Source organism: Lindgomyces ingoldianus (assembly GCF_010093535.1).
Source record: "Lindgomyces ingoldianus strain ATCC 200398 unplaced genomic scaffold BDR25scaffold_26, whole genome shotgun sequence".
Taxonomy (NCBI): domain Eukaryota; kingdom Fungi; phylum Ascomycota; class Dothideomycetes; order Pleosporales; family Lindgomycetaceae; genus Lindgomyces; species Lindgomyces ingoldianus.
The window spans coordinates 901,806-913,331 of NW_022985187.1; the positions used below are offsets into that span (position 1 = coordinate 901,806).

At 50.1% G+C, this 11,526-nt stretch overlaps 6 protein-coding genes across 6 annotated transcripts; 3 read left to right on the top strand and 3 right to left on the bottom strand.

Annotated features, from left to right (window-relative positions):
• The first annotated feature begins 149 nt into the window (after positions 1 to 149).
• BDR25DRAFT_291035 (uncharacterized protein) lies at positions 150 to 1,048 on the top strand. Its single transcript, XM_033688564.1, has 2 exons — positions 150 to 368; positions 421 to 1,048. Exons 1-2 carry the CDS (start codon positions 287 to 289, stop codon positions 969 to 971), a joined length of 633 nt encoding a protein of 210 aa, XP_033545101.1. The 5' UTR covers positions 150 to 286; the 3' UTR covers positions 972 to 1,048.
• Positions 1,049 to 2,278: 1,230 nt separating this feature from the next.
• Positions 2,279 to 3,447, bottom strand: BDR25DRAFT_357988 (uncharacterized protein; the record flags this gene model as incomplete). The annotated part of the gene is made up of 10 exons (XM_033695873.1): positions 2,279 to 2,323; positions 2,407 to 2,514; positions 2,545 to 2,594; positions 2,656 to 2,730; positions 2,788 to 2,825; positions 2,868 to 2,975; positions 3,042 to 3,134; positions 3,179 to 3,277; positions 3,329 to 3,355; positions 3,422 to 3,447. 10 exons carry the CDS (start codon positions 3,445 to 3,447, stop codon positions 2,279 to 2,281), a joined length of 669 nt encoding a protein of 222 aa, XP_033545102.1.
• Positions 3,448 to 3,514: 67 nt separating this feature from the next.
• BDR25DRAFT_357989 (uncharacterized protein) lies at positions 3,515 to 4,539 on the top strand (the record flags this gene model as incomplete). The annotated part of the gene is made up of 6 exons (XM_033695874.1): positions 3,515 to 3,588; positions 3,623 to 3,741; positions 3,802 to 3,984; positions 4,041 to 4,268; positions 4,330 to 4,468; positions 4,512 to 4,539. The coding sequence occupies 6 exons, from the start codon at positions 3,515 to 3,517 to the stop codon at positions 4,537 to 4,539; spliced, it is 771 nt and encodes a 256-aa protein (XP_033545103.1).
• Positions 4,540 to 5,802: 1,263 nt separating this feature from the next.
• BDR25DRAFT_232762 (alanyl-tRNA synthetase-like protein) lies at positions 5,803 to 9,012 on the bottom strand (the record flags this gene model as incomplete). Its single annotated transcript, XM_033685420.1, has 4 exons — positions 5,803 to 5,982; positions 6,091 to 7,026; positions 7,097 to 8,793; positions 8,913 to 9,012. The coding sequence occupies 4 exons, from the start codon at positions 9,010 to 9,012 to the stop codon at positions 5,803 to 5,805; spliced, it is 2,913 nt and encodes a 970-aa protein (XP_033545104.1).
• Positions 9,013 to 9,350: 338 nt separating this feature from the next.
• On the top strand, positions 9,351 to 10,463 carry BDR25DRAFT_291041 (uncharacterized protein). Its single transcript, XM_033688565.1, has 2 exons — positions 9,351 to 9,769; positions 9,833 to 10,463. Exons 1-2 carry the CDS (start codon positions 9,520 to 9,522, stop codon positions 10,414 to 10,416), a joined length of 834 nt encoding a protein of 277 aa, XP_033545105.1. The 5' UTR covers positions 9,351 to 9,519; the 3' UTR covers positions 10,417 to 10,463.
• Positions 10,464 to 10,629: 166 nt separating this feature from the next.
• Positions 10,630 to 11,303, bottom strand: BDR25DRAFT_327017 (uncharacterized protein; the record flags this gene model as incomplete). The annotated part of the gene is made up of 3 exons (XM_033692311.1): positions 10,630 to 11,019; positions 11,095 to 11,223; positions 11,268 to 11,303. The coding sequence occupies 3 exons, from the start codon at positions 11,301 to 11,303 to the stop codon at positions 10,630 to 10,632; spliced, it is 555 nt and encodes a 184-aa protein (XP_033545106.1).
• Between the last annotated feature and the right edge of the window lie 223 nt (positions 11,304 to 11,526).

The following is an 11,526-nucleotide window of genomic DNA, read 5'->3' on the forward strand; positions in this document are numbered from 1 at the left end:
CAAAAAGATCCTCGCGAGTGGGGGATGAGATATGCATGTGTGATGTTGAGGAATCAATGTGTGGAGGGGTGCATCAACCCCGCTGTCGTCATCCAATCCCGGCTCAACTCAACTTCAGGGCCTGAATATTTACCTTCTATCAACCATTTCTGGAGCTATATATATAGCTTGTAGTGGTACTCCCTTCTTCGACCTACACTTGGAGCAATTTTCAACATTAAAGACCACACATTCGAGCTTTCCTGAGCTTCCTTAAGCTTCAGACCCTTTCCCTAACAACACCAAGATGGCTCTTCCGCCGAAATTCGCAGGCCAAAAACTGGCATCGAGTGCCATCCAACCCGCCGCCGTACACACCCTCGAGCTTTGTACCTCTCCTTCCCCGTTGCTCCTACTATCAACACTAATGCCAGAATCCAGACCTCGACTATGTCTGCCCCTTCAGCGCCAAAATGTTTAAAACCGTGTATACGAGCCCCCTCCGCGACACCCTCACACAAAAATATGGCTCTCAAGTTGTCACAATATTCCGGCAACAAATCCAACCCTGGCATCCGTCCTCTACTCTAACCCACGAAGCAGGGGTCGCGGTGCTCAAACTTGCCCCTAACAAATTCCTAGATTTCTCAACGAAGCTGTTCGAGCAGCAAAAAGACTTCTTTGATGTTAATGTTGTGAATGAGACGAGGAATAACACGTACAAGCGTTTAGCGAAGATTGCGGGAAGTGTGGGCGTGGATGAGAAGGGGCTTTACGAGTTGCTGGAGATTAGTGATAAGCCTGGGGAGGATGGGGCTATGAATACCGGGAATGGAGTTACGAATGACGTCAAGGTTATGGTGAAGATGAATAGACTTGTAGGGGTCCATGTGACGCCGACTGTGGTGTTTGATGGGGTTGTTGCTGGGGATATCAGTTCGGGTTGGACGAAGGAGCAGTGGGAGGAATGGTTGGAGAAGAATATTGTGTGACTTGGGAAGGGAGACTGAAGGGCGTTTTAAAAATGAAATGGCTTAGAAGTGTGGAGGGTAAATGGACTAAAGCTATGAAATACTAAGGCTGTTATCACATTCAATGCGAATGTTCAAATGACCTGAGATGTAAGGTACGACGGCAAATGTAGCTCGGATGCTGACCCCATCCTGTTAGTGCATGCTTCGCAGTCTCGTGAGCTCAACTCACTGCCTCCGTACCACTGGGGATATAAAACCCACTCCTAACATGTTTTACTTTCCTCCACTGTCAACTTCGTCCCTCGTCACAGGATTCAAATCACTCACCTCTAATCCATATTTTTTGCAACCTTAAGTCGCCATCTTGAAGCGTACCACAACCAATCTACATGCTTTGGGTTTGTAACCAGTTTTTTGAGGCTTGTGGTAACAAAATACGTAGTCCAATCTCTCTATAGCTAGCTCAAGCCCCACTACGCTCTATTCGCGAGTCTTCTAAGTCCAACCCGATGAATAGTCACTAGGCGCTAGTGGAACGGAATTTCTAGTAATGAAAATGCGCTTAGTCCCCTTTAGGAAGAGAATTGCAGTGTATCGCCGACAAGTTCTTCCATTGGTCCTTATGCTGAGAGCTTAGAGTACTTGGGAGTTTCAACCGGACTGAAAAGAAGGGTGTCCGACCTTGAAAATTTGTGGACCTTGGTCTCGTAAGTCTCGCACAAATTCCTCAGTCTATCACACCTAGTTCTCCGTTTCTCGAAAATGCGCTCGAATGCCTGATGGAGCAGAACCATTCAATCTTGTCCCTCTTCTAAGAGTAGCGTGATCTCCTATCTTTTCAATCTCTATTTCTCGGAGAAAACGAACCATAGTTCGTAACCTGCTCTTGGTCTACTCGTTTAACTCTTTCCGTGTTCTCGTTTAGTGGCATGAACGAGTACGACGGCGGAGTGGAATGAATGACCTTCTTCTATAACCCTGAGTTCCCTCTTTTCATCATTTGATCTCGGTTCCGTGACTCTATGGCCCCTTCACCTCGGGCATCTAACAGTCTTAGAATACTCATTATCCAACTAGATCAAATAATCACCCTTTCCAGATCCACCCAAATCACCCCGAGATGAATACTACTAAGACTACCACATGCTGCGGTTGCGGTAAAAACTTCTCCTCTCCGCGTATCTGCTAATAGCGCAATACTAAAGGCGAAAAGCAGAGTATACATAGCTATTAATCATAGCTTAGCCTAGGGGCTGTTAACAACATAAAGGCTAATAATAGCGCTTATAAGGAGGATAGCAGCTAGAGTCCCACTACTACCGTTCTCACAACGTGATGTTCTTGTAGATTGTGATACGGTCTAACGGTCGCTCGTCTTGCGTTTTTGAAGCCCCCAGTGATTTTGCTAGCATTTAGAGAAGTAGTCCTCTTCAGCTAGTTGGCATAAAGCAACGAGGTCGGATTCCTCGGCTAGGAAATCTTTGGCACGGCCCCTGGTGATTGGCATCGAATCCATCCCGTCGCCCTTGAAAGAATGGCCTTCAAGATAGTCGGGAAAAAGCTGAGATTATGCGGGAATTTGATTAAGCACTTTAAAATCTGCAGTCTGGGCTTGCAGGAGGAGAGTTTTATCCACGTTGGCTAATTGGAAACTCGTTTACGTAACTTTTAACGACTAGTCGTACAATACTCTTTTAGCAACCGGCGAAGTTCATCTGGATTCTCTCCTCGCATTGTCTCATGCCGGTTGGATCATCCGCATGCTTCATGGGCGTCTCTGATCATCGCGACCATTGTAAGGGTTCAGAGTCCTTGCTTCTCCTGGCATCTTCACCTAGCTGATCTATTTCATTTTCGAGCGCGATGAGTCGGCTTTGGAGGTGTAGGGTGTTGCGGGTTCCTAGCCGGTCGAACTAGCGAAAGATGAAAGCCTCATTATCTGGATCTCGAGCTGCCCGAGCGGAAAGAGCAGGGTATCCGTCGCAAAGTCGTCCAAGTCCAATTTTGAAAATGATGACATGTCTTTGTCGAAAAGGCGATAGAGTAAGAGGTGAAGGCTTGGGTTGTTGGCTAAGGGCTACGGGTCACATTTTCTTTAGCCGTGCGCATTGAATGCAATCGACAGAAAAGCTGAGGCCCCCAGGTAGTGAAGAGGAAAAGGAAGTTAAATCAGCCTTGTGGCTGGCACGAAATGTGCACCATGAGTTTTACACGATAAAGGGCACCCACATGGTCCGCCGACTTGTACGGGGGACTTGTATCCCTGAAGCTCACCAGTAGAATCTTGAGCCTCTGCCTTCCAAGGTTCGCCAGCCTCTCTATAACTAACACGGCACAACAACCCTCCAAGATCCAAAATCTGACGAAAACCTCACAATACGCATGAGGCTTCACCTTCAATCCTGTCCCCACCACCACCACCACAAACCTGTCCCTTTTTAGGGCTGTTAACTTGCTCTACTGGGAACCGGTACCCGCTAACCACCCAATTCATAACTCTGAAGTTAAAGGTTCGCGGACTTTTAAGATTCCAGGATATCTGGCACGCGGTCAGTTGACCAATGCTCTTGGAGACTACTGTGAAAACACAACTTTATGAAAGAAGAGTACGCAGCACGGCTAGGTCTAAAGGTCTGTCGCTAAAAGATACTCAAAGCTCGGATCGGAAGCAGAAAAAGGATTGAGACTGTAGGAACTGCCGAAGTATACTTCGGGTTCAGGGATGAGAACGAGACCCACCCTCTTGTCTTTCACCTTCTCTCAGGCTGCATCCATAATGTAATCTTAGGTAAAGCATTCCTTAAAACTACAAGCTCTTTTACAAATGTTGTCAACAAAGCCCGCTAAGTCAAGGAGCGCTTCATGGATGGAATTCTGCAACATAACCTTTTGTACTTGGGGGATTCCGCGCCTAGGTTTGAAGGCCGCATCAACGGGATTGGACAGGATGCACTAACAGATTCCGGAGAGAATACACTAGTGATGAAGACTACGCTCAGAGTATTAGTCTACCTATCCGTACTGGCAGCAAGTGTTGTATGAAACTTAGGTTCGCTGACATGTCAAGTGCGTGGACATCTGGGATAGCATATGATGTGGAATGGGAATTCGGGCGAGGAGGAACTGGTGGTCAGCGCTACCAGCTGGACTTGCACATCCTCAAGAACACGCTAGCAAATATCATCCTCAATGGCACCTTTCTCTTCGGCACTGGCGCGTACTCGAACTACAATCGCTACTTGGCAGATGATGAGGGCGAGGATGAGGATGCTTTCTTCTTCGCCCTTGACTTCGACCCTGGACATCATAGTCAAGGTATGTACTATTTTCTAGGAATCGTCTCCTAATTACGGCATATGTCCTGACTTTCCTTCAGCATCCTTGGATATGTCCTCAATCCTGAACCCGGAGGCCATCGAGCTGCTTCATCTCGGTGGGGCAGAGGATCGGATTGCGAAGTTTAGCAAGCTTGACTTACCCACTGCATGGGCTGAAGAAAATGGGCCTCAAGTCCGGTGGGAGAAGACTAAACATACACTTCCGCCGGGTCAGACACAGGGCCAATGTTCTGCAAGCCCAACTCTAAAGAAACGTTCTTAATTGCATTTTAAATTCAAAGGCAAAAAAGGCACTTAATCTCTGCATGCGTATAAGGGTAGGATTGGGCGAAAGCATCCTGACCAGCAGACCCAGACGCTAGGAGGTATTCAACAATCTGAGTTTGGAGGAAACATACCTAGGATATTTCCCGAGACATGCATGGGCGGTTATACGGGCGAAAAGCTCTTCTAGTTTTGACTCCATGGCCTAGGTTGAAGGCCGATTGTATAGAGCAATCTCCTGCAAACGGTTGATGGCTAAACACTTCATGAGGGAGCAAAAAGCCACGGCTTCTCTTACATCCCAACAAACCGTGAGTTTAAAAACTGCCTTGAACATCTTCATATCCTGACAAAAGCCTGCCAGAGGAGACATGTATGGCACTGATCTCCATCGATACTGCCAGACACTGAAACAATTCAAGGCAATACAAATGTTCCATTCGAGAGCCCTTGGCGAGACACGGCGACAAGGATACCTTACTCTGAATACATCCGACTCAGCAGAGAGGATCAAAAATAAAGTCTGGGATATCATGGAATTCCAAACCTTCCCCTAAAACAACTAAGGGGTTAAACAAAATCTCTTAACAAGGCAGTTGATGGAGCACTAGATCTTCCTCCAAAAACCCTAGCCTTAGTGGGTATGCCTCTCGCCGCGGCTTCCCTAGGACATATTTTCTGAATTCCACTTTATGAATTAAGATTAAAATGGAAGTAGATTTCCCTATCTTCCACAATGGAACCCGCACTCACGGCCTGGATACTATAAACTGACTCTTGAATACTCAATGTCGTTGCTGGCCTGGCTTTTAAATATTCGAGGCGACGCACATATACCCTTTTGTTTTGCCCTAGCAGTCCGCCCGCGACAGGATAAATGACTAACCTAGTCTTTTGGATGTTGTTAGCTGTGTAGAGGCCAAAGGACCCTTGCCTTATAAGCATATGTGGGCGTTGCTTGTGGCTTTTGCTTGCATCCCGTGTGTGGTGGACTAAAATGTGGATTGGGGGAGTGTGAATTGTAGATAAAGCAATAAAGTCTATTTAGACAGGTTCTACACTACTTCAGCTCATCGTCAAAGATCTTCCCAAGAGCTGAGTTGCTAACATAAGATGACATGAGAAACACCAAAAGATGTCCACCCATCTAGCTCTAATGCCCATCCGCACACATGCTCACTTATCCATCCCATACCCATCCCTAACTCCAACCCACAGGGTTCACATTAGAAGCAGGAAGTGAAGTCCTACATCTTAAACTTCTCAATCCACCGCCTAGCCTCCTCAACTCCCTCATCCACCTTCGTCGCATTCGTACCCTGTCCAATCGCAGTGGGAGCACCTGGTTTGCCACCGGCTTTGCCCCCAACGATTTTAGCAACGTGGCCGGCCCATTCGGGGCCCGATGCGCCTTGGGATGAGAAATGCTGCACAGGTGGTGTCAGCCTCTAATTTAACAGCGTGGTAGGGTGGAAAGCAGGAAAACGCGGCCAAGCGGATAGGGATGGGGACAGAGGACGAAAGCGCAAACATACCTCAGCAACATAACACCCGTGCACCACCTTCCCCTCTCCCTCGCTCGCCGCGACCAAATAAACACTCTTATCCTTCCACTGCCCCTTCCCCCCACTAACCGTCTTAATCACCTCCGAAATCGCCTTATTCACATTCCCACTCCACTCTAACTTCTGCACCAACACCCTCGCCTCCTTATTACTCATAAAATACTCGCTCACTCCATCCATAACCTTCTTATTCTCCGCCTTCGCGGCCGCCTTTTGTTCATCCAAAATCCCCTTCTGGATCTTCGCAAAAACTTCGCGAAACCGGGATTTTGTGAGCGCAGATATCGTGAGCTGGTTGAGCTGGATTTGCATCTTTTTTGCCTCGGCTTCTTTTGCGGGGCTGAATGGCATTTTTTCCAGCTTTTCGAGGAGTTCTGAGAAATCATTGGCTTCGCGTTGGACATCGTATGCTTCTTGCCCTGTCACGGCCACGATTCGCCGTATGCCTTTGGCGATGCCGGATTCTTCGAGGATGACGAGTTCTTTGATCTCGCCTGTTTGTTTGACGTGCGTTCCACCGCAGAACTCGATGGAGACTTTCTCCCAACCTTCGTTCATTACGTCGGCTAGGAGATCATCCACCGACACGCCGACACTGACGACCCTGACTGGATCCGGATACGTTTCGCCAAAGACGGCGCGCACACCCTTGATATTTTTTGCGGTTGCAAGCGGGACGTCTTTTGCAAACACCTCCGAGTTCTGACGGATATAGTCGGTGGAGATTTTCTCGATCTTGTCGAGCTGGGCATCGGAGACGGCGGACTTGTGGCTGAAGTCGAAGCGGAGTTTTTCGGGCGCGACTAGAGAGCCTTTCTGGTCAACGTCATTGCCGAGAACTTCGCGGAGGGCGTAGTTGAGGATGTGGGTTCCGGTGTGGTTGCTGCGGATTGGGTGGCGACGAAGCTGTAAATTCGTTACTTTTATTGTTGAATATATAGGGGTGGGAGAAGGAGAGTCGAGAGGGGATACAAACCTCATCATACTCGCAGATAACCTCATGCCCTACATCGAGTTCGCCATACTTCATATACCCCGTATGTAGTACATACCCAGCGTAAACCTGCACATTCTCCACTCGTATCTCTGCGACATCATCCACTAGTAAGCGTCCCGTATCAAATTCCTGACCACCTTGCTCAGCATAGAAATTCGTCCTATCAAGCAAAACACCAAATTGCTCGCCCTCGGGCACTTCCTTCGTGCTCTTGAGGAACTTCTTGCCGTGATAGATAGCTTTGATGACAGACGTGATGTTCTCCCGGCCATACTTGGCCAAGTCGTCCGTTTTCGGGACTTCGGGCATGTTTTCTAGCGCACCGAGATCATGGACATCGAGTTTAACGAGCGCAGCGGTGGCTTTCTTATCGCCTTTACTAGCCTCCCGAGCGCGCTCTTGCGCTTCTTCAACTTCATTGTCGTTGATGTTGAGACCACGCTCCTCTGCCATGAGCTTCGTGAGATCAACCGGGAAACCGTAGGTATCGTATAACCGCCAGACATCGTCGCCAGGAAGATCATTCGAGCCCCTGACCTTCGCCTTCTGGGCATATTTCTCGAACATCTGTTCCCCTCGATCTAGAGACTTTGCAAAGCTCTTCTCCTCCTCGTCAAGGATCTCCTTGATATCGCCTTCTTTCTTGGCAATCTCTGGGAACATGGCACCCATCTGTTCGACGAGACTCGGGACGATTTTGGAAAAGAAGTCGCCGATATCTGTCTCAAAGTACTTTCGCGCATAGCGGGCTCCTCGCCGTAGCACGCGACGGACAACATAGCCTCGACCGACGTTGTTTGGGACACCACCGTCGGCAATAGCAAAAGTAAGGGTTCGAACGTGATCAGCAACGACTCGGTAAGCGGTATCAATGCCGTCCGGATCGTCCTTTCCAAACTTGCCCCGGTAATCTCTAGCTCCCGTGATCTCTTGTATCCTCTTGAACAGCGGGGTAAAAACATCAGTATCGTAATTCGACTTCTTCTTCTGCAGGGCGCAAACCAACCGCTCGAAGCCCATTCCCGTATCCACGTGCTTATTCGGCAGCGGTTGCAGCGACCGATCCGGTTCACGATTATATTGAATGAAGACATTATTCCAGATCTCAATGACCTCTGGGTCGTCCATGTTAACCAGGCCCGCCGCATTCCTATACTGCCCACCCTCTGGATCTCGCAGATCGTAGTGGATTTCCGAGCAAGGACCACAGGGGCCCTGATCGCCCATCTCCCAGAAATTATCCTTCATGTTCCCGGGCAGAATATGGTCCTCAGGGACACCAGCCTTTGTCCACAATTCCTTCGCCTCCAAATCCGGCTCCAGGCCATCGGCACCCTCAAAGTAGGTGACATACAGCCGCTTCTCGTCGATGCCAAAAACCTTGGTCAGAAGCTCCCAACTATACCCAATGGCCTCTTGCTTGAAGTAGTCGCCGAAGCTCCAATTACCCAGCATCTCGAAGAAGGTGTGGTGGTAGCTGTCCTTGCCCACATCATCGAGGTCATTGTGTTTTCCGCCGGCGCGAATACACTTCTGAGAGTTGACGGCGCGTTTGAGGGAGGCGAAGTCGGAGGCGGGGTCGACGGTGCCGAGGAAGATGGACTTGTATTGGTTCATGCCGGCGTTAGTGAACAGGAGGGTGGGGTCGGAGAGGGGGACCACAGAGGAGGAGGGGACTTGCGCAAGTCAGTACCAATTGCAGTTCTCTTGCAATTTGGGGGAGGGGGGTCATGATGGGTAAGGCGGGGAGAGGATTGACGAGAAGAGGGTTGAGAGAGAAATTGAGGATACACACCAAAAGTATGGCCCCTCTCCTTGAAGTAGTCCAAGAAGGTATTCCGCACACGGAGCGCACTCCACTCGTGCTTCTCGTCTATGAGCGACGACGAAGCCATTGTGCGCAGGCCTCTCGCACTTCGGGGAGTCCAATGGTGAGTTGAAAGAATCCTCGAAAAGGCAAGGAGGCGTGTGTTGGTAGGGAAGCGGGGAAAAAGGCGACGATGGTCTCTGTATCGATATCTGTTTAGAGAAAAAGAAGTAGTAGGAGTAGTAGTAGGAGTAGGAATAGTTGCAGTAGTGGCAGTAGTGGCAGCAGTCGCGGGTCTGACTGTCAGGGTCGCTGGCCAGTAGCCGTGACCGTGACTCAGAGGGGTTGTCGCGGTGCGGAGGAGCTGCATTCACGAAACTCGATCGGGGGTGCCCCTCCTTCTTCTCGAACCTTCGTCGATTGGCTCCCACTGGTATCAAGTAATCAAGCACTCAGACCTCTCGTCTCGCACCCAAAGCACAGCAACTCCCGTCGCAGAGGGAAACAAGCGCTTATCGTCGGACGACGCTGGGCTAGGTTGAAGGTTGGATAATTTTGCTACTGATTGATCGTCGGCGCTCCGGTGGGATGGGGGATGGCGGAGGTTGTAGCTCCCACAGGCCAAGCCCAGCATCAGCATTCACCGCGACAACCGCAGCACCAACAGCAGCAACAACAACAGCAGCAACAGGAGCAACAACAGCAGCAACAGGAGCAACAACACCACCAGCACCATCAGCACCAGCTCGATACACCTTCGCTCCCTCATGGCAAGAAACGCGCAGCCGAGAACGGGCTGGAAAATGAGCAGCGGCTGAGCAAGCGATTCGATCTTCTGAACTTAGGTACGCACACTCCACGGTGCGCAGACATCCCTCTGCAGACACCATCCGCTCACAGCATCGCAGTCGACAGCAATGGCACACGTCTGTACATCCCCGTCCCCGGGTCGTCCTCTGCCGCCTCTCTGCACACCCCATCCCCGTCTTCGAAACCATCCCCGAAACCCGTGGCACCCGTGACGCAAAAGAAACACCACCGGAAACCACGCCCGTCCCCTCCAGACGACTGCATGCAAGTCGAGGACACCCCGCACCGAGTCTACATCCATGATCTCGCCGCTGAGCTTTCCGACATCGAGTCGGATGAGGAGAACCCCATCTTCTTGTCCGATATCGAGAAACACCTCGCCAAGATCCCGAAGCATGTTTTGACCGGGCCAGAACCAAGGCCAACTAGGGATAATCAATTGGTGCTGTACAGCGTCCCGTCCTCGCTGACGGTGCCGGAGAAGCAGGATAATGTGCGGAAGGCTATCGTCGAGGCGAGGGCAAGGGTGAGGGAGAAGCAGGTGAATACCGTTGAGGAGCCTGATCGTGTAAACAATGCCAACAGCGTAACTGTAGGGAATGTAGGAAATGAGAAGCCTGTGCAGGAGGACATGTTCGTGGAGGCTGAAGATCCTGATGCTATGGACATCGATGATTATTGACTTCCGAGCCTTGGATACCTGCATAATAGAATATAGCATCCCACGTTGCATTGAAACCATTCTTGGGTATTGCATATATAATACAAGTACACTACCTCGTGATGCGTGATCCAGTCACGGAAATCCCATTTTGAATCCAAAACCTGCACGCCCAACTGCCTGTAAACAACGCAACGCGATGCCGGATCTAACCCTCGACCCACCCTTGATACCCTATCGTCGGAATCTCGATATGAAGTTTGTAACGGCGAGCTTCGCCTGCTGCGGTCTGGGCGGTAGCTCTGGACTCTGATGCTGCTGCTCGACGTCTCCATGCGGTCTCACGACACCATTCTGCTGTCCTCCCATTGGATATGCTCCTGTGCTGCCATACTGTTGCGGGGCGTATTCGGGCATCATCTCGTAGTTTTGGGCCGGATGCGTCTTCGTCGCGCCGGGTGGAGGCATATAGCCTGGTGGAGCGTCGTTATTATTATACATGGGTGGCGGCTCGGGGTATGTTCCATCCGGTCGTTGTCCGTACGGTTGCTGCGGTGCGTAGAATGTGAAGTGGTTCTGCGGCGTCTGGCCGAATCGCTTTCGCTCGCTGTAAGGGACAAGCCACTGCTGTCTTGTTAGCAAGACACACCTTCATCAGACCCAGCTCAGAGTGGCCTAGGGGAGGGGAAGGGCGCGTACGCGGTGGTATCCCATCAGCGGCTTCCCCTTTCGCATCCGACGCTTTGCGTGAATGTATCCGCCAACAAACCACGCCATGAAGAAGAAGAAGATACCTGCCAGTATCGACCATTTGATTATTACCCCTTTCTACAAACACACATCAGCAATCACGCTCAATCATCAAACAGCACCAACTTCATCACATACCTCGGAATACCAAAACCCATCCCGAAAGCACTCTACCGTCCCATCCACGTATCCTACACAGTATCTCTTCTCCAAGCCCATAATTACAATGCAATACTCTTTACAACAAACTCAACAACAAAAATGAACGATAGGAAACGTCAGACCAGAACCTGTAAACAGTCTGGCGTAGCGATCACAGAGCGCGGATATTGAACGAGCCAAGAAATCTCGAGTCACAGCAGCGGGGGGTTACAGACTATG

Coding starts and splice junctions, on each gene's coding strand:
- BDR25DRAFT_291035 (XM_033688564.1), top strand. CDS start 287: ATGGCTCTTCCGCCGAAATTCGCAGGCCAAAAACTGGCATCGAGTGCC. Junction 369..420: donor CGTACACACCCTCGAGCTTT/GTACCTCTCCTT, acceptor GCCAGAATCCAG/ACCTCGACTATGTCTGCCCC.
- BDR25DRAFT_291041 (XM_033688565.1), top strand. CDS start 9,520: ATGGCGGAGGTTGTAGCTCCCACAGGCCAAGCCCAGCATCAGCATTCA. Junction 9,770..9,832: donor ATTCGATCTTCTGAACTTAG/GTACGCACACTC, acceptor ACAGCATCGCAG/TCGACAGCAATGGCACACGT.